Here is an 18,363-nt window from a genome sequence, read left to right as displayed (position 1 = left end):
AATTTTGCACTTACAGATAGATTAAAATTTTCTTTGTTGGGGGGAGGTATTACAAGCTCCCATTTCATTTAGTGTATCACTTTAAGGGCTAGTACAGGCTGTATCCAACTCAGCTTTGGAGAGACTGGGTGGCATCAGCTAGTACAGGCTGTACCCAAATTCACTACCTTGAAGAGGAGGGTGTTTTTTTCCAGGATCACAGGTGGTGGCAGAGTCCTGTGTGTGAACACTGAAGGAACAGCACTTATTTGATCTGCTCCATTGAACACGGAGCAGGAATGACTCTGTGTGACAATTTGGCTGATTTTCCCTGTCAGAGGAATTATTGAACCCCACTGTGACCAAAGGAAAGGTCAATTTGATTGACCCATACCTGGGTTTTGGAAGCATCGTGGAAGTCACGTATTTCATTTCCCTTATGCAAGGAAAAGGGGAGTTGTGACAACAGTTTGTATGAAAGGATTTTCTCTGGATGAAACTCAACAAGGATTTATGAGTTTTCAGCAGTCCGGTCACTCAGTCTCTCCCATCTCTTTCGTGATTACTTTTGTCCATTAGTTTAAAAGTCTGCATTTCGACAATGGATTTCTAAGACTGAACTTTGTAATGATTTTCCAGAATTGTGGCTAAGCTGTAACAGTTTTGGTATCACACACATACACATTGTTGATTTTGATTTGACTAATGGGTTATATTATTAATAGTTACTAATAAATATAGTGTTTTAAATGAAAAATGTAACACTGCCTTGGTGAATTTCCATTGCTGCTGGTCTGCGACATAACAGTAGTGTAAGCAGCTCTTTTGGTCATTCAGCATTCTCACTGCCTATGGGAAGAAGCTGTTCCTCAGCCTGGTGGTCTTGGCTCTGATACTCCTGTATCTTATTTCCAATGGGAGCAGCTGAAAGATGCTGTGGGCAGGGTGGAAGGGGTCCTCAATGATTTTACATGCCCTTTTCAGACAAGGATTCCAGTAGATCAGGTGGATGGGGGGTGGGAAGGGAGACTCCAGGGATCCTCTCAGCTACCGTTATGGTTCTGTGGATTGAGTTCCAATCCATTTCTCTGCAGCAATCTTACCACATTATGATGCAGCTGGCCAGGACTATTAAAAAGATATTACTTTTGAGGGGCTGAAATTCAAACTACAATCCAAAATACCATATCAGTAACAGAAGTCCAAATAATTTCAAAAAAAATAAAGAGCAAAAACACAATGAATTAATAATATGGACTATACACATCAAAACACACATCCCCTACCATTGGGGAAATCAGGACCCCAGTAAGTATCTGCGTCATTGGAAGCATTGGGAATTCTGATTGGCAGGCAGCTGGGGACAAGTCGTGAGTCTACATTGGAGGTGTTAGGAGCTCAAATGGGTGGGCAGCTGGGAATGAGGCGAGAGTCCGTATTTGAAATATTAGGTGCACTGATAGGCAGGCAGCCAGGACGAAGTGAGAGTCCACTTCTACCACAGCGCAGCGTCTCCCATACTGCAGCTCCTCCCACACTGCAGCTTCTCTCCCAGAGCAGCTTTCCTCCAATGCAGCTCCTCCCACAATGCAGCTTCTCACACTCCAAAATCTCCAGCGCAGCTCCTCCCACACTGTAGCTTCTCCCCAGAGCAGCTTCTCCCACACTCCAGCTTTCCACAGTGCAACTTCTCCCACATTACAGCTTCCCCCAGCGCAGCTTCTCCCACACTCCAGCTTCTTCCACACTGTTTCTCCCCAGTGCAGCTTCTCCCACACTGCAGCTTCCCCCCCAGAGCAGCTTCTCCCACACTCCAGCTTTCCACAGTGCAACTTCTCCCACACTACAGCTTCCCCCAGCGCAGCTTCTCCCACACTCCAGCTTCTCCCACACTCCAGCTTCTCCCACACTCCAGCTTCTCCCACACTCCAGCTTCTTCCACACTTGTTTCTCCCCAGTGCAGCTTCTCCCACACTGCAGCTTCCCCCCCCCCAGCGCAGCTTCTCCCACACTCCAGCTTCTTCCACACTGCAGCTTCTCCCACACTCCAGTTTCTCCCCAGTGCAGCTTCTCCCACACTCTAGTTTCTCCCCAGTGCAGCTTCTCCCACACTCCAGCATCTCCCACACTCCAGCATTCCACAGTGCAACTTCTCCTACACTGCAGCTTCCCCCCAGCGCAGCTTCTTCCACACTTGTTTCTCCCCAGTGCAGCTTCTCCCACACTGCAGCTTCCCCCCCCCAAGCGCAGCTTCTCCCACACTCCAGCTTCTTCCACACTGCAGCTTCTCCCATACTCCAGTTTCTCCCCAGTGCAGCTTCTCCCACACTCCAGTTTCTCCCACACTCCAGCTTCTCCCCAGTGCAGCTTCTTCCACAGTGCAGCTTCCCCCCAGCGCAGCGTCTTCCACACTCCAGCTTCTCCCCAGTGCAGCTTCTCCCCCAGAGCAGCTTCTCCCCAGTGCAGCTTCTCCCCCAGAGCAGCTTCTCCCCAGCGCAGCTTCTGCTCCACTGCAGCTTCTCCCCAGCATAATTTCCCCTACACTGCAGCTTTTCCCCCCAGCGCAGCGTCTCCCTCCAGTGCCTCAGACAACCTCAGCCGGTCCCGTGCTCCTCGGTCACCCAGTGGTGAGGAGTGATCCTCGCCGCGCGCTGCGCTCCTTCCGCGTTGATTGGCGTCCTCAGTTCCTCTGCGCCTTTTGCAGCCGTCGGGAAGGGGAGTGGGGGGGAAATTGCCCGTCCTTCTTCCACTCTCCACCCTCCCCTCCGCGCGCCTGCTCCCCGTGCATCGCTGGCGGCGGCCACTCAGGGCTTCTTGGCGGACGTCCCGTCCCTGGAGCTGCGACTGAGGTGAGCAGGATACGCGGAGCCGAGGCCTGGCGTGAGGGCCGGAGCCCCGGGCCCGGAGCCGCTCGGTGCGGACTCGGATCGGTGATTTGAAACCGCTCGGCAGAGGAGCTGAAATCCTTGCCGTGGGTGGTCATTTTAGTTTCCGGCCGCCTCCTCGGACACGAACAACTGTTAACAAGGTGCATTCGTTATGTTTCAATGTCAACAGAGTGAAGAAGCCCGGAAGAGACTGAGTGAAGATGTTAACCCAGTAGGTTGAAGCGGCCCAGGGGATGCGCCACTTGTGCCCACCCCTCCTCCCTCACCCGCATTTCCCTGGTGACTCCGCGGGGCGCCTCGTCTACTGCATCCAGTCATCCCGTCTCCTCTCCGTCGGACAGACGAGATGCAGCACCGCAGCCCTGTCCGCCGCAACACCATGGGTCTCCCAGTGGCCGCCCATTTCACTTCCCCATCCCACTCTTGCTGACATGTCTAGACGTGGCCCTCATGCACCGGGTCACCTTATTCCTTCCTTTGGGCGCCCTGACCGGAGGACAGTAACGTTGACTTCTCTGGCTGGCGTTAAACTCCCCCCACCTTCTTCCCCATCATCTTTTCCCCAGCTTTGACTCTTTTTCCCTCCATCCCCTTTCACAGAGCCAAAAATCAATTCTCACCTCTCCTCTTGTCAGATCCAATTTACATCTTTTGTTCGTCTATGGACTCTTCCCACTGCCATTCTTCAGTCTTCCTGTTCTTTACTTCTACCTTGAAGAAGGAAGGGCTCGGGCCTGAGACATTTGTAATCTATCTTTACCTCCCATGGATGTTGCAAGACCTGCGGAGTTCCTCTAATATTTGTGAGTTTTTGCACAATCTAAGCATCTGCTGGCTTGTGTTTCACTTCGGTAACAATCTGAAGATCCACACAGGTCCACATGGATTCAGGGGTGCAAAGTTCAGGTTGCTTTAAAATAGTGTTGTAAACCTCAATAAATGACCTACGCATTGCAAATGAAGGAAAAGTTGAATCAATTAGAGTTGTATGAAACATCAAGTGAAAGTGGCATGGTGATAGGGTGAAGCACCTCAAGGTGCACAGACACCAGCTTTAACCTCGTGGGGGAAAAAAGGCAGGTCAGTTGGTGTCATCCTATTGCCATTGATGCTGGTTTTCTGATGGTTCCTGCCCCAGCGACTCAACATTCCAAGAGTTATTGTGAATGCTTGTTCTCCACTTTGAGTAACGGGGGTAGGGATTCCAAAAAATTTTGGTAATCATACCGTTTTAGTAACTTTTTGAGAATCCCTTCTTCAGACCACATGACAACCTTTCACTATTCTTTTTTAATATTTATAATTTTTAAAAAGATATCAAAAATAATTTAATTTGTACCCAAAAAAGCTGAACTTTAGAACAGGTCCAAATCAAATGGACTCCACCTCTGAAACACAAATCCGTGGAAATTGAAATTTCTTTAACTTTTAAAGGGTTAAATATAGTTGATGTAAAAAATTATATTGTACTAATCTACATCTTACATTTATAACCTTAGTCATACTGTCCTTACATAAATTTCTCCAAACATTTTCATCTATCTTCCTGTTTAAAGCAGATTCCCATTTTAATCTTGATTTATAAACATTTAATTTAGACATTTTATTTTGTAATAACTTATACATTTCAGAAATAAACTAATTTCTTGTTTCTTTAGTAAGTAATAATTCCAAACCAGGTTGTCAAGGTAACTTTAAACTATAACCCAATTTTTCCAATATAAAAGGTTTTTACCTGATAGTAACAAAAAAAGTATTACTAGGAACTTGAAATTTTTCCTTCATCCAATTAAAAGATACAAAATTACCAGCCTCAAAACAATCTTCAACTTTTAAAATCCATAATTGATTCCGTATCTTCAAAAACTTATTGACAGTAAAAGGTTTATTTTGATATAAAGGCATTTTCGCTGAAATCTTTCTTTTTCCACCTATCTCAATCAATTTTATTCCATATTTCAATTAAATGTTTCAATATTGATGGATCACTACCAATTAGCAATTTTCAATTCCATTTATAAATAAATTCCATCATACATTTCTCATCAATTTTATCTAACTCTATACTTGCCCAAATTGAAGGTTTATTTAAGTTAAACATTCCATTAATAAATTTCAGTTGTGCAGCTTTATAATAATTCTGAAAATGTGGAAGTTGTAAACCACCTAATTCAAATTTCCAAGTTAATTTCTCCTAAGGTACCCTATTCATTTTCTCTTGCCATAAAAATTTATTTACAATTCAATTTAAATCTTTAAAAATTTTTGAGGTACTGAACAAGGAATAGATTTTAAAAGATGTTGAATCCTTGGAAAAACATTTATTTTAATATAGTTCACTCTTCCTAATAAAGTAATAGGTAAATCATTCCATCTATTTAAATCTATAATTTTATTAAATAATAGTGCATAATTTACTTTATACAAATTTTCTAAATTTCTCTCAATTCTAATACCTAAATACTTAATCGGATTTTGTGTCCACTTAAATTGAGCTTCTCATTTACATCAATCATAATCTCCTTCAACTAATGGCATAACTTCACTTTTATCCCAGATATTGCCCCATTATCTTTAATTTCTTTATGTAAAAAATTACAAGAACTTTCAGGATGTTATATAAATCAAAACACCATCTGCAAACATACTAATCTTATATTCCTGCTCATTAACTTTAATACTAAAATCTTGCCTTATTAATTGTGCTAACGGTACAATTGCCAAAACAAATAATGCAGGAGATAAAGGACATCCTTGTCGAGCCGATCTAGTTAAAGAAAAAGAAGTCCATTAGTGACTACTCTCACCAAAGGGTTTCTATATAAAGCTTCAATCCAATTTATAAATATTGCCCAAATTGAAATTTATGCAAAACCTTAAATAAATAATTCCATTCTATTCTATCAAAAGCCTTTTCAGCATCTAACGATAAAACTAATGCTAAATCTGATTTCTCTGAGAACTATCAAGTAAACTAATTGATTTAGCTACATTATCAGCAGAATATTTTTTTTAAACAAATCCCGATTGATCTAAATGAACCAACTCATTCAATCTATTGGCCAAACTTTAGCAACAATCTTATAATCAACATTTAATAATAGGTCTATAAGACTTCAGTTTTGATGAATCTTTATTCTTTCTTAGGTCTTACTGTTATTGCATTTGAAAAAGATTCTGGTAGTGAACAAGTTTTGGTTGCTTGTTTTAATACTTGCATTAATAAGTGTTTAAATTTTTAAATAAAATTCAGATGCAAACCCATTATTCGCCAGCCGATTTACCACTAATTTAAAGCCTTAATAACTTCTTTCAACATAAATGAAGTGTCTAAATCTTTGAGCCTGGCAATTCAAAAGTGGAAGTTGAAGCTTCTGTAAAAAAACATTAATTTCTCCTTCATTATGTAGTGATTGAGATGAATATAAATTTGTATAATACTCTTTGAAATAATTATTTATATCCTGTGACTTACAAGTAATTTTTGAAATCTTTGAATTCTTGAAGCTTGCTCCATTTTCAGTTGCCAAGCTCATACTTTGTGTGCTCATTCAAGGATTATATGTTGGCCAGGAGGATGGAAGAGTGGAAGCCTCAGGGCCTGGGCATCTCTGGTTAACCTGTAGCCCCCTCTGCGTCCACGTGGTCGTCATCTTTACATGGCCCCTGGGTCCGCTGCTGGTAATTCTGCGGTGTTTAAATGGTTCGTGCAATGTCCCTTTAAATATCCTGCGGTTTAAATGTGCTGAGCATCTACTGTCTGCAACTCCTGCAAAGTTTAAATGGCCCAATCACTGACTGTTTAAAACTCCCACAGTGTTGAACTTGCCTGAGTGCTGGCTGTAAAGGTCCCGTGGCCGGACAAAGACTGCCAATTCTTCCAATTCAGAGGTCTGCCAGCAATCTTAGGATATTATTATTTACAGGTAAGTTTGATTTTATGGATCTAGTTCTATAATTTAATTTTAATAGTTTTGAACAGGAATGTTTGATAATTCCCATCAGAGCTGCACGCAAAGAGTTTCCTCCTTAAAAAAAAAGCAAAAGTATCAGAAAGCAATTAGTGAAGCAGGTTATTTTAAGTTGCATACATTTCTATCAACTCCATGTCATAACACATCATACTCTCATGCTCGTGTTCCCTGTTTAGACGTTGCAGTTGCAAGTTCAACCAAAAAACAAGTTGCAGTTTGTCTTCAAGGTCATCAATTTCATGTTAGGAAACAATAGAGGATGCTTCTTCACTCAGAGTGGTGGCAGAATGGAATGTTCTTCCGAATGAGATAATTGCGGCAGGGTCCCCTTCTGTCATATAAGAGAAGGTTGGATGTGTACATGGAGGTGAGGGGGTTGGAGGGATATTGGCGCAGAGCTAGAAGATTGAGCTAGTGGAGTTGTTCAAGTGAACCGGTGCGGACTCGAAAGGCCGACATGGCCTGTTTCTGCTCTGTAAATGGTTATATGGTTAATGTTGAAAATCACTACACACTATGAGAATGTGATAAAACTCACTAATTGAGTTTAACTGTATTATCTTTTAGGATGGCTGCAAGTTACATCAGGAAAATTGTTTTCCAAATACTGCAAACTAAACTGGGTTGGTATGTTTGTAATGAGAAAGCAAGATACTTTCATATAATGATGCCCCCATCTAGCTGCATCATACCCCATTGGAAACAAGCTTGCTGGATGCTACCTCTGAAAACCTTTACAACAGCTAGTGAGGGCGAGCCTGAAATAGTGCAGCACAAGATGAAAAAGGATCCAAGGAACCGAAGAACAATAGGAAGCATTGGTAGAAAAATTATTCACCGCATCATCCATGTAATGGATGAAAATGGAGAAGATCTAGGAAATCTGCATAGGGCTGACGTTATTCGGATGATGGATGAGCGTGGCATTAAGATTGTGCCTCTCAATGAAAATGCAGATCCACCAGTGTACAAACTAATGACTGGCAAGCAGATCCACGAGGAACAAATGAAACTCCGAGAAAACCACAAGGACAAAATCAAAACTGGTAAGATGTCATTTTTTCCCCTCACAATTTATTTCAAAACCTTGTAGAAGAGCCTTTTTAAATACACATCTAAAACCAGCTAATTCTATTATTTGTGATTTGTCCTTGTACTTCCTGTCCATTGAAATCATTGGAAACGTTCAGTGGCATTATTCAAATGTGTGGAGAATTTAAATATTTAAACCCTAACCCGAATTTAAACAAAGATGCTTCCTATCAGGTTTTAAAAGTATAACAATTACAACATTGTCTGCTAGACAAATTGGTGCCTGAAATCTCTGCATTGCCATCCACTGGGCAGAATGTGGAAATGTCACATTATTGGAAAAATCTTTTCATGCCATCAATTGAGGACACAATATAACTGAAGAATCATATGAATTCCAACTACCCAACTCAACTAGTTTCCTTGCAAGCTTCAAAACAGAAACAGGAATTTAGAGATGTTGGGTAATTAGCATCTGAATCAGGGAATAGTTAACTATTTTTTTTTAAACTTCTGAATGTAGTTTGCCAAATCAAGGAACAGACCTTCTCAGCTGATATTGCAAAGCACGACTTACAAACAAAAATCAAATATATCCAGCAGTGGGTTGAGAAGCACCACCATGTTCGAATTACTGTTCGAAAAGGAGCTGCTATAAATAAAGCGGATGAAATGGTAAGATTGCATCTGATGAATAAAACTTTGCTGGTTAGTATTGTGTTAAGTATCAGGTTTGGTGGGTTCACAGAGAGACAAGTCTGGACCCAAGGGTTTGCAATCACACACAACTTTTATTAACACAATTTGTAGAAGAGCATGGGAAAATCTAACAGAAATACAACACACTGGCACGATACAAGTGTGGGAAAATCATAATGGGAAACAAACAGGGGAAAGCATTAAACAGTACACAATTACTAAATTCACATTTGCTCACTATAAGCAGGGGTTCTACACATGCTCTCTGACCCCTGATCATTAAGAGGTGGCCCTATTCTACACTATATGCAGGGTTGTGCACACGCTTCTGGACCCTTGAGAGTTGGGAGCAGTGACTGCAAGTTTGGATCTATAGCAGTACTGTGGCTCAGATTCAGTGCAGACCTTACCTGCAACCCTTCCAAGTGATGCCCATAGTAGCAACCCAGCAGGTTGGACCACGAGACAGAAAGCTAAATGTGCTGTGCTGGTGCTAAATACAGTGCTAATTTGTGCGTCTAGCCAACAATGATGCTGAGTGATTTGAATTAGCCAACAGCAAGCTATGCACTAATTAGTGGCTGGAGACCAACCTCAACTGACAGGTGGTGACTTTCAAATATGTTTCAGATGGGGAGGAGACATGACTACCTGCAATACACATTCCGGACAGGCAAGGAGGCCACGTCTCTGCCAAACACAAGTTAGAAACATAAATATGCAGGGAATAGGAGGATAAGCAGCAGTGGATAAGTGCAAGCAGCAGTTTTAGTTTAATTTAGACAATGTTCAGCACAGACATTGCAAGCCACAAGGCCTGTTCCTGTCCACTGTTGTATTCCCAAATTCATGATGCTTGTTCTTGACCACAGAGCTACCAACCATAGATGGTCTGAAATAAAGTATGACTGCTTCTGTATTATTTGTAAGATTCCTTCATTAAAGCATAGCAGATGGGGATAAGGATTCAAATCCTGCACTGTCTATAAGGAGTTTGTACATTCTCCCCATGTCTGCGTGAGTTTTCTCCAGGGACTCTGGTTTCCTCTCACCATTCAAAAATGTACCAGGGTTGTAGGTTAATTAGGTAGCACAGGCTTATAGGCCAAAAAGGCCTGTTACTGTGGTGCATGTCTAAAATTTAAAATAAATTTCATTTAAATAACTTGAATCAGTTGCATTATTGGAGGATACAGAGAATGGATATTAAGTGCAATTGTAATAGAAATCAATTTTGTGGTGTAATAAATTGGCATGCAAGATAAATGTGATGCAAATGGTTAGAGCATGCACATGTTTGAAATAAAGATGTTAATTACATAGATGTACAATATCGATATCACTTCTCGATCATTTTCATTCATTTTGTAATTTTATTTAGATATGCTTTGTTTTATAGAATGAAGTGTCCAAAATATACATAGTAACTTGTTTACAAATAAATCTGAACATTTAAAGCCATAAAAATAATTTGCTATTTGTGTAATATGCTCTTTGGGATTGCAAGTAGTGTTACAAGGGTACAATGAGCACAATATGGTCAATATGGCATACTGCATGAAATTTGCTATTAATGTTCAACAAGCAAAGGATTTCACATTTTTGAAATGTAGTTGAAATTAGATAATTTTCACAGAATTTTGATTTATTCAATTTGAAACTTCAGTTACTAGCAGAGGAAAATCATTATAAAAAATCCATTTTACAGTAGATAATAAAATTTAAATGGAAGTTCTTGCCCACTCGAGAGGAATTAAATGTGCACTGTGAAGTTTAAACATTATTGGACTCTTCAAAAACTGTACAAGTTGAGACCTGGTGTTCAATTCTGCAAATTTCTTGTTATAATTCATTTAATTTAAATTTATCAACATGATACAGTTATGGTTTATACAATTAACAATTTATCTAACTTTTATGTATTAATTTCCAAAAGGAATCTCTGCTGGATCAAATTGTTCAGTCAATGCCTGATAAAGCTACCTACATGTTCAGACCGAAGATCATTAAAGAAGGGAAAGCAGTTATGTGTGTTTTGCGGCACTTGTCTGAAAAAGAAATGAAGAAATTCAAACAAAGTGAAAGCTGAAATAAACTGCCTAAAAGCCAAATGGTTTGAAACTTTAATGAAACAATTTTAGATGAATAGTTTATTCACTTTAATTATGTTTTTATTCAAAGCTTTTCCAAATCCCTTACATCAAATAGATACTATTTTCCTTCTTGGATGTGTACACACTTGACAGAAAAAGGCTCAGACTAGCTCAAACATGCATTAAGCCACTTGAGTTCAGTGCTTCAGTTATAAAGCAACAATGTAACAGAAAGCAGTCAAAATTAAATGGAAGAGAAAAACTTGCTAAATTTCTTGGAATAGAAAGACGGGAAACTTGGCATAATAGCCAAATTATAGCAAGAGCAAGTTTTGCATAACAACTTCAACAAAATGTTACTCAAAATTAATGAGTTTAGGAATTAGGTGCACAAGAATAAGAAAAACTCAGGAACAATTAGTGGCATTTTATAGATTAAAATCTTCATATCACCTGTATAGCATTGAAATGCTCTCCAAGGTATCCACGTCATAAATCTCAACACCCTTTCGGAGATGTCAAAACCTTTACCAATGCAATAAAGCAGACTAATCAATGTGACAAACCTTTGAAATTAAAGGTTTCCTTTGCAGTAACACTGAACTAATTAGCTACCACAGGCTCCATCAGTTCAGTTGTGTTCTTTATTTCTGACATCTTGGCTTTTTCAAGCATTTCGGATAAAGTACTCATCACTGCAGTGGGTGGTTTCCTGGGAGGAATGTATCCAGCAAGGCGAGAGGCAAGACAATGCTTAGGACGTGCTCGTTTTCCCTGCAAGAAACAAAATTGCAAACTATAAAGCAGAACTAAAATTTTCTTCTCTGAGACTGTACAAGTCATTGTGTTCCAAGCACCAAATACCTATTCATATTTTATGTTTTATTTTGAAAAAGTGTTAACTGCAATCTCAGATGAGCAGTGGAAACATCAATTTTTTCTCTTAAAAATTTACCGGTTGAGAACTTTTTGCAGTTCTGCTGGATTATTAACATTTGTTAAAATCTATGATTTCTGGCACACACCTAAATTATGAACAAAGTGTTATTGGATATTGCCACAGAAACTACAGGTTTGATAATGATTTAGCTTAGGATTTCAACTAAAATGCACAGAGAAATATTACAATTCTGGTGAAGGAAACTGCTTTCTGATGAAGGACAGTTTGATTAGGCAGGAAATTCTGAAGGAACTTTAAAAGATGGTGGAAAATAAATTAACTATATTGATAGTTCAGTTATGATGCAATTTAATGCACTGCAAAAGCCAAGACACTGAACATTTCAAGTGTTTCCTGCTCACGGCAAACTAGAATGGCACAGTTAGCACATCCCTGTTACAATGGCAGTGACCCAGGTTTGAATCTGGCACTACCCGTAAGGAGTTTTGTACATTCACCCTGTATCTGCATGGGTTTCCTCCAGGTGCTCCGATTTCCCCCTCCTTTCAAAATTTACTGGGGTTGTAGGCCTGTTACCATGCTGTCTGTCTAAATTTAAATCTTAACTATGGCTCGTTAACAATTGTGATGAAGTATCAAGTCTAGCATCTGCAGTGGTTAAAAACTCGAATCACAAGTAACCACAAACTCTTGTATGTACAAGAGTACACAAATACTACATTTAGTTACATTTTAGCTGCTGAATAAAAAATGCAAAGTATTTTGTACCTTTAATTTCTGTCTTTTAGGGTCATGTACAACTGAATGGCGGTCCAAGCTTTGCTGCAAGAAAACAAGCATCTTGTAGTGTTAGTCTATACAAAGCATGCATGTCAATCTATAGGGTTTGCTCCATAAACTGATTTTCAAATTACCCAAACACAAATTTTCTCCATCTTGCCAATTATGTGAATGCAACCTCCAGAAACCACAACTGCTTTTGAATCAGATCCAATAGCAATAATATTCATGCCAAAAGCCGGTCTCCTGTAGGAAATAATTTTCAGTGCATTCTCAATTAAAAAGATCCGCCTTATTCAGATGTAGATCATCCTACTAGATGCTCATCCTTCTCTTAAAGGAAATTGGACAGGTGCTGGAAGTGAGAGTGGGAGAATACTTTGGAAACAGAGACCATAAGTTTCAAGGAAGTTGTATACACAAAATATCCTTGAAAAATAAGTTTTAAGGAGAATCTCAAGATATTCTTGAAGTAGATCACAAGCAAGCAAGTAGTTGAGGAAACTGAAGTAATCGGTGCACTAAGCCAGGTGGGCAAGACCCAATAAACCCTTCGGTGTTCACAGAGAAGGATTTATAAGATAACGCGTTCAGCGAGGGATACAGTTAGTTCAGAAAATTTCTGTAATGAAGGAGATGTTATGTTAAATGCCCTGGATTAGTAAATTGCCAATGCTGGATGAAATCTATCCGAAGATACTATGGTCAGCAACAGATGAGAGCTGGGGTCCTGGTTAAGATTTTTGATTCTTCATTTGCCATAAATTACCAGAAATTGGAGGATAGTTAATCTTGTTCATTCAAGGAGAGCAGGGATAAGCCAGATAACTACAGGGCAGTAAGCCTTAAGTCAGTGGTATGGAAATTATTAAAAAGCATTCAAAGGGATAGGACTTGAAGATATTTGGAAGGGCAGATGCTGATCAGGGCTGGCTTAGTTCAAGTAAAATCTTGTCTCATTAATTTGAATGAGGTTTTTTTTTTAAATTGGTAGCTATGAATATTAATGAAAGCAGGAGAGTAGATTTGTCTATGTGGCCATTAGTATGGCATTGGACAAGGTCCTACTGGATAGGCTGGTCCAGAAATTACATGGAATCCAATACAAGCTGGCCAATTGGATCAAAAAATGACTTGGCAAGTGGAAGACTGTGACAAACTTACTTTACAGATTGCAAGTCGGTGACCAGAGAATGGTATTCTGAAGGGATGAATGCTCTGAGTTCTTATTTTTGATAATATAATTGAACATGAATGTAGGAATAATAATTAACAAGTTTGATGCTGACAAAAATTGGTGTTGTGGATAGCAAGGAAGGTCTTCTAATACCATAGGATATAGTTCAGATGGAAAGTTGGATTGTGCATTGGCAGATGGAATTTAATACTGAAAAGTATGAAGTGCTGCATATTGAATGTTTAGTAGGAAATAGGACACATGCAGTAAATGGCAACAAAAGGACTTTGGGGTTCAAGTCCATAGTTCAAAGAGGCGAAGATACAAGGCATATTTGCTTTCTTTGGTTGGGGCATATAATATACAAACTGGGACATTATGTTGCAACTTTACAAATTGTCATTTAGACTATATGGTCATCACATGACAAGAATGGGGGTTGCAGTGGACAGAATGCAGGGGAGATTTGTCAGGGTATTATCTGGATCAGATGATTTTAGTGATGGGTAAAGATTGGATAATCTGGGCACAAAAGAGGCCAAGGAGTGATCTGAAAAGGCTAGGTCAAAGAGGCATAGACAGTCAAATACTTTGGTCATGGAAGGAGTGAAAAAATGGGCAAGGGTTAAATTTATTAATATCTGGAACCTGTTGCCAGAAAGATGGTAGAATCAAAGAGTTCATATTTATTGTCAAATTACATACATGAGATTCTTTTTTCCTGCAGGCCAGGCAGAATTTCTAAATGATCAGTAACTGTAAATTGTACTCAAGAGAGAAATGTATACTAACAAGAGAAATGTATACTAACGGACTGCAAATACAGAAATACAAACGTTCAATAATAATGAGAAAAGTAAAAGTCCTTAAATGAGTCTCTGAATGAGTACGTTCAGGTGTCTGATGATGGAGGGACAGCAACTATTCCTGAACTGGAGTCAAGTCTTGTGGTACCTCTACCTCCTTCCTGATGGCAGCAGCAAGAACAGAGCAGGTCCTAGGTAGTGCAGATCCTGGATTGCTGCTGCTGCTCTCTGACAACAGCAGTCCATGTAGATTTTCTTAGTGGTGGGGAGAACTTTGCCTTTGATGTACTGGGCAGTATCCACTTTTGCAGGGCTTTTCACTGAGGTATTGGTGCCCTCATACCAAGCCATGATGCAGTAGGTCACACACTTTACACTACACATCTGTAGACATCTTCTATGGTTTCCGATGACTTACCAAACCTCCACAAATTCTTGAGGAAGTTGCTAACGTGTTTTCTTCACAATAGCATTAATAGGATGGGTCCAAGAAATATCCTCCAAAATAGTAACCCCCAGGAATTTAAAGTTGCTCTCCCTCTCCACCTCTTATCCCCCCAATGATCACTGGATTTAGCTCCTTGGTCTTAGTGACATTGTGTGAGAGGTGGTTATTCAGCCAGTTTTCAATCTACCTCCTATATGCTGACTTTTATACAGCCCCCACTAAATTTTTATGCACTGGTGATGTCATATCAAGCCACACAGTCATAGGTTTAAAGAATGGGGCCAACTATACAATCCTGAGATGCTCCGGTGCTGATGGAGATTGTGGAGATGTTCTTGCCAATCAGTACTGAATCAGATGCAATCACTGTTTAAAAGACATTTAAATAGCCACGTGAACAGGTAAGACTTGTTTGAACAGCCCTAATGCAGGCAAATTAGTGTAGATGGGATTAAAAAGTTCAATTATGTATGTAGTGGGCTGATGGACCTGTGTGCTGTACAACTCCAGATTTAAGTGTTTAAATTCAAAATGTAAAAACTTACTTTCATGGAAAAGGCTTTCCTACAGTCAGAATATTCACAAACAAAGTTTCGCTGTTGTTCATGAAAGGAGAGAATATGGCTTTGCAGATTGAATGATGTGGTGTAAGTTCTCTCACAGCCCTTCCTGGGGCACACAAAGACATTCCTCTCTTGATCGTGAATTTTAAGATGTGCTTGAAGAGTGTCTTTTCGTTTAAAGTTCTTACTGCACGCGCTACAAACAAAGGGTTCTAAAAGTAAGCAAATACAAAATTTACATTCTTACTACATCATCCATATTTCACAGTTAAATAAAATCCAAAATGAATCAGATAACATCATAGTAGTTATTCTCAAATGATTAATCAGATTCTGAAATTGAAGACACCTTTTCCCTTATTTTTATGAGTACCTTTCCAAAACATTTAAGGTTTTGCAATAATAGAATTTAAAAAATCTAATGGAGAAAATCGGAAATGAAATGCTGCAGCTCTCAACAAGTTAGGCAGAATCAGTGGACAGAAAAAATCTTTCAGGACAGATCCTGCTCTCAAAGGCCATTAAATGTTGGTTCAGCCTGCGAGGCCCACATCCTACAATGAAATTTCAAAAAAAGAATTTAACGTTGGTATGTGTAAAATCCCAGGGAAGAATTGAATGAATACTCAGAGGATTAACATTAAAAGTTAAAATGTGGAACTGAGAAATGCTGAGGCATTCATCCATACATGAAAGCAAGAGGGTGGGATAAGAAGTAGAGGCATGATTAAACTTAAAATTATTTTAAGATAAATGGAAGTAACTTCTTCATTCTAATAGAAACCTTTGCCTGAGTTTTGAGGATTAAATTGGGGGGGGGGGGGGGGGAGGGGTTCCAAAATCCTTTTAAATATACTGTACATTTCGGCGTACAAGTCAAAACCCCCCCACCCTTTTCAGCCTTACTTGAAGGGTTTTAAGGTCTCAAAAGTATATCCGGTGTACAAGCTGACCCTCATTTTGAGTTTTTTTTATGTTGTACGCCTAAATATAAAGGTAATCAAGAAAAAAGTCACAAACGAAGAAATAATTTCAACATACTAAAATTTGCAAAAGGATGTCACGAAGTATGACTGAAAATAACCACGGTATTACAGGTGTTAACCAATAATACTTTAATTTCAACAGCACATTTCATTGTTCCTTACTAATTCATTTCAATTAAACATTTCTAGCCAGTGGAATAAATAAACAACTAAATATTTCAAGTATTTATCCCAAATATAATAGCACAGAATCAACTTCATTCCCTATTTTTATGCAAATGGATTTACAGCAGATTTATAGTCTAAACCAGTATTATACTATATGCATTTGAAGGCACATAATGAAGGCTAATTAAAATAGTTGATATTCATTTTTGTGGTTACCTTTGTGGTGTTTCTGCTTGTGGCCAAGTAACTCCGTCCAGGTTTTTCCAATAAATGAACAGCATTCCACTTTGCATGCATAACCTGGAGAATGAAATGACATTCCAATTAATTATTAAAATCATTATCAACCAGATGACCTTTTTTTCTGGCTACCACCCTCCACCCACACAAGTTTAAACCTACCCGATAATTTATTTAGACATACAGCACAGTGACAGGCCATTCTTGGCGCACAAGCCCGTGCCACCCAATTAACCTACAACCTCCAGTACATTTCGAATGGTGGGAGAAAACCGGAGCACCAGGGGAAAATCCACCCGGACGCAGGGAGAACATACCAACTCCTTACAGTGTGGGATTCAAACCCCGGTCCTGATTGCTCATGTTGTAACAGTGTTGTGGTACCCACTATGCTAAGTGTGTCGCCCCTGTCTAGCAACAAAACTTCCCTGAAAGGATATTAGTTTGTACTTGGAGAGGATAATCTTAAGGCTCACCCAGTTACACCATATGGGTTGAAGTCAGGAATAAGAAAGGTGCTATCACTTTATTGGGTTATACTTTGTACCACCCACTCTCAATGAGGCCCCAACACCACCCCCTTCCCTTTAAGAGCTGGTTTTCACCCCATGTAAACACAATTTAAAAAAAGATGCATGGAAGAAACCAAGTCTTTCAGTGAAGGGGGACACACAAACTTGAGCAGTCCTAAGGGAGGCATAGTCAATAGAAGGTTAAGAATGGCTGCTATAGACCCTATTGTTACATTATATTCCATTCAAGTTTGAGCCCATATACCCAAGTATGACCAGCAAATCATATTTAATAAATGAAAACAAACTTGTGGATATTAGAAATTAAACTGCTGGAAACACATGGATCAGACACACAGAAAACTGTTGTCCAACTTGCATCAAATAGCACTGTTTCCATACAATTTCAATCAAGACTCTGAAGGCATTACAAAAGTCAATAAAATTATCAACCAAGATTTATTTAGAAATGTCAATTTACAGTAGAATCAGAATCCAGTTTATTGTCACAAAATGTGTTGTTTTGCAGCAGCATTACAGGTGCAAAAATTGCTGCAAATTACATTTCCGTAGATACACTATTTAACAAATAAATCAGTGCAAAAGATAAATGAGGTTGTGCCTGTGGTTCATTGTCCATTCTGAAATCTGATGGCAGAGGGGGAAGTTGTTTTGGTGACATTGGGTGTTTGTCTTCAGACTTGTTCCTCCTTCCTGAAGGCAACAGTGAGAAGAGGGCATGGCCTGGGTGGTGAGGGTCCTTGATGATGGAGGCCTCTTTCAAATGTCCTTAATGGAGTGAAGACTATTGCCCACGAGGGTGCTGGCTGACTTCACAACCATCTGTTGCCTTTTGCTGTCCATTGGCATCCCTGTGCCAGTAATGCAACCGGTCATGGTTCAAACACCTGTAGAAATTTTCAAATCTTTGGTGACACACCAAATCTCAAGCTCCTAACAAAATGCAGCCGCTGTCAAACCTTCATGATTGCATCAAAGTGAAGGCTTCAGGATAGATCTTCAAAGATGTTGACACTCAGGAATTTTGTTCTTTCCCGTGTCCACTGCTGACCCCTTGAGGACTAGGTTGTGCTCTCCTGGTTTCCCTTTTCTGAGG

General features: G+C 39.6%; 2 protein-coding genes across 5 annotated transcripts in view; one reads left to right on the top strand and one right to left on the bottom strand.

Moving 5' to 3' along the window:
* Positions 1–2,553: 2,553 nt before the first annotated feature.
* mtif3 (mitochondrial translational initiation factor 3) lies at positions 2,554–10,683 on the top strand. Of its 3 annotated transcripts, none has more exons than XM_069891498.1 (6): positions 2,554–2,828; positions 6,424–6,570; positions 6,685–6,793; positions 7,409–7,887; positions 8,397–8,548; positions 10,509–10,683. In XM_069891498.1, exons 4-6 carry the CDS (start codon positions 7,410–7,412, stop codon positions 10,659–10,661), a joined length of 783 nt encoding a protein of 260 aa, XP_069747599.1. In that variant the 5' UTR covers positions 2,554–2,828; positions 6,424–6,570; positions 6,685–6,793; position 7,409; the 3' UTR covers positions 10,662–10,683. The 3 variants fall into 3 exon arrangements, with proteins under 3 accessions (XP_069747599.1, XP_069747600.1, XP_069747598.1); XM_069891499.1 differs by lacking the exon at positions 6,424–6,570 and adding an exon at positions 3,037–3,078; XM_069891497.1 differs by lacking the exon at positions 6,424–6,570.
* The window catches only part of gtf3ab (general transcription factor IIIA, b), a 34,256-nt gene continuing 24,537 nt past the window's right edge, over positions 8,645–18,363 (bottom strand). The window contains exons 6-10 of one of the 2 annotated variants that reach the window (XM_069891501.1): positions 16,711–16,794; positions 15,323–15,552; positions 12,335–12,388; positions 11,232–11,439; positions 8,645–10,620 (exon numbers count right to left, since the gene is read on the bottom strand). In XM_069891501.1, coding sequence (XP_069747602.1) covers positions 11,269–11,439; positions 12,335–12,388; positions 15,323–15,552; positions 16,711–16,794 — 539 coding nt within the window. In that variant the 3' untranslated portion in view covers positions 8,645–10,620; positions 11,232–11,268. Of the gene's footprint in view, positions 11,440–12,334; positions 12,389–15,322; positions 15,553–16,710; positions 16,795–18,363 lie in introns of both variants that reach the window. The other variant, XM_069891500.1, reaches the window with a different exon arrangement.

This window comes from Narcine bancroftii, chromosome 7 (assembly GCF_036971445.1).
Source record: "Narcine bancroftii isolate sNarBan1 chromosome 7, sNarBan1.hap1, whole genome shotgun sequence".
NCBI lineage: Eukaryota > Metazoa > Chordata > Chondrichthyes > Torpediniformes > Narcinidae > Narcine > Narcine bancroftii.
This window is presented reverse-complemented; position numbering and strand designations above follow the sequence as displayed.

Excerpts from the sequence above, each read along its gene's own strand:
- mtif3 (XM_069891497.1), top strand. The coding sequence starts at position 7,410 with ATGGCTGCAAGTTACATCAGGAAAATTGTTTTCCAAATACTGCAAACT. Across the intron at positions 7,888-8,396 it reads CAAGGACAAAATCAAAACTG|TTTGCCAAATCAAGGAACAG; the intron begins GTAAGATGTCAT and ends TTCTGAATGTAG. Across the intron at positions 8,549-10,508 it reads TAAATAAAGCGGATGAAATG|GAATCTCTGCTGGATCAAAT; the intron begins GTAAGATTGCAT and ends AATTTCCAAAAG.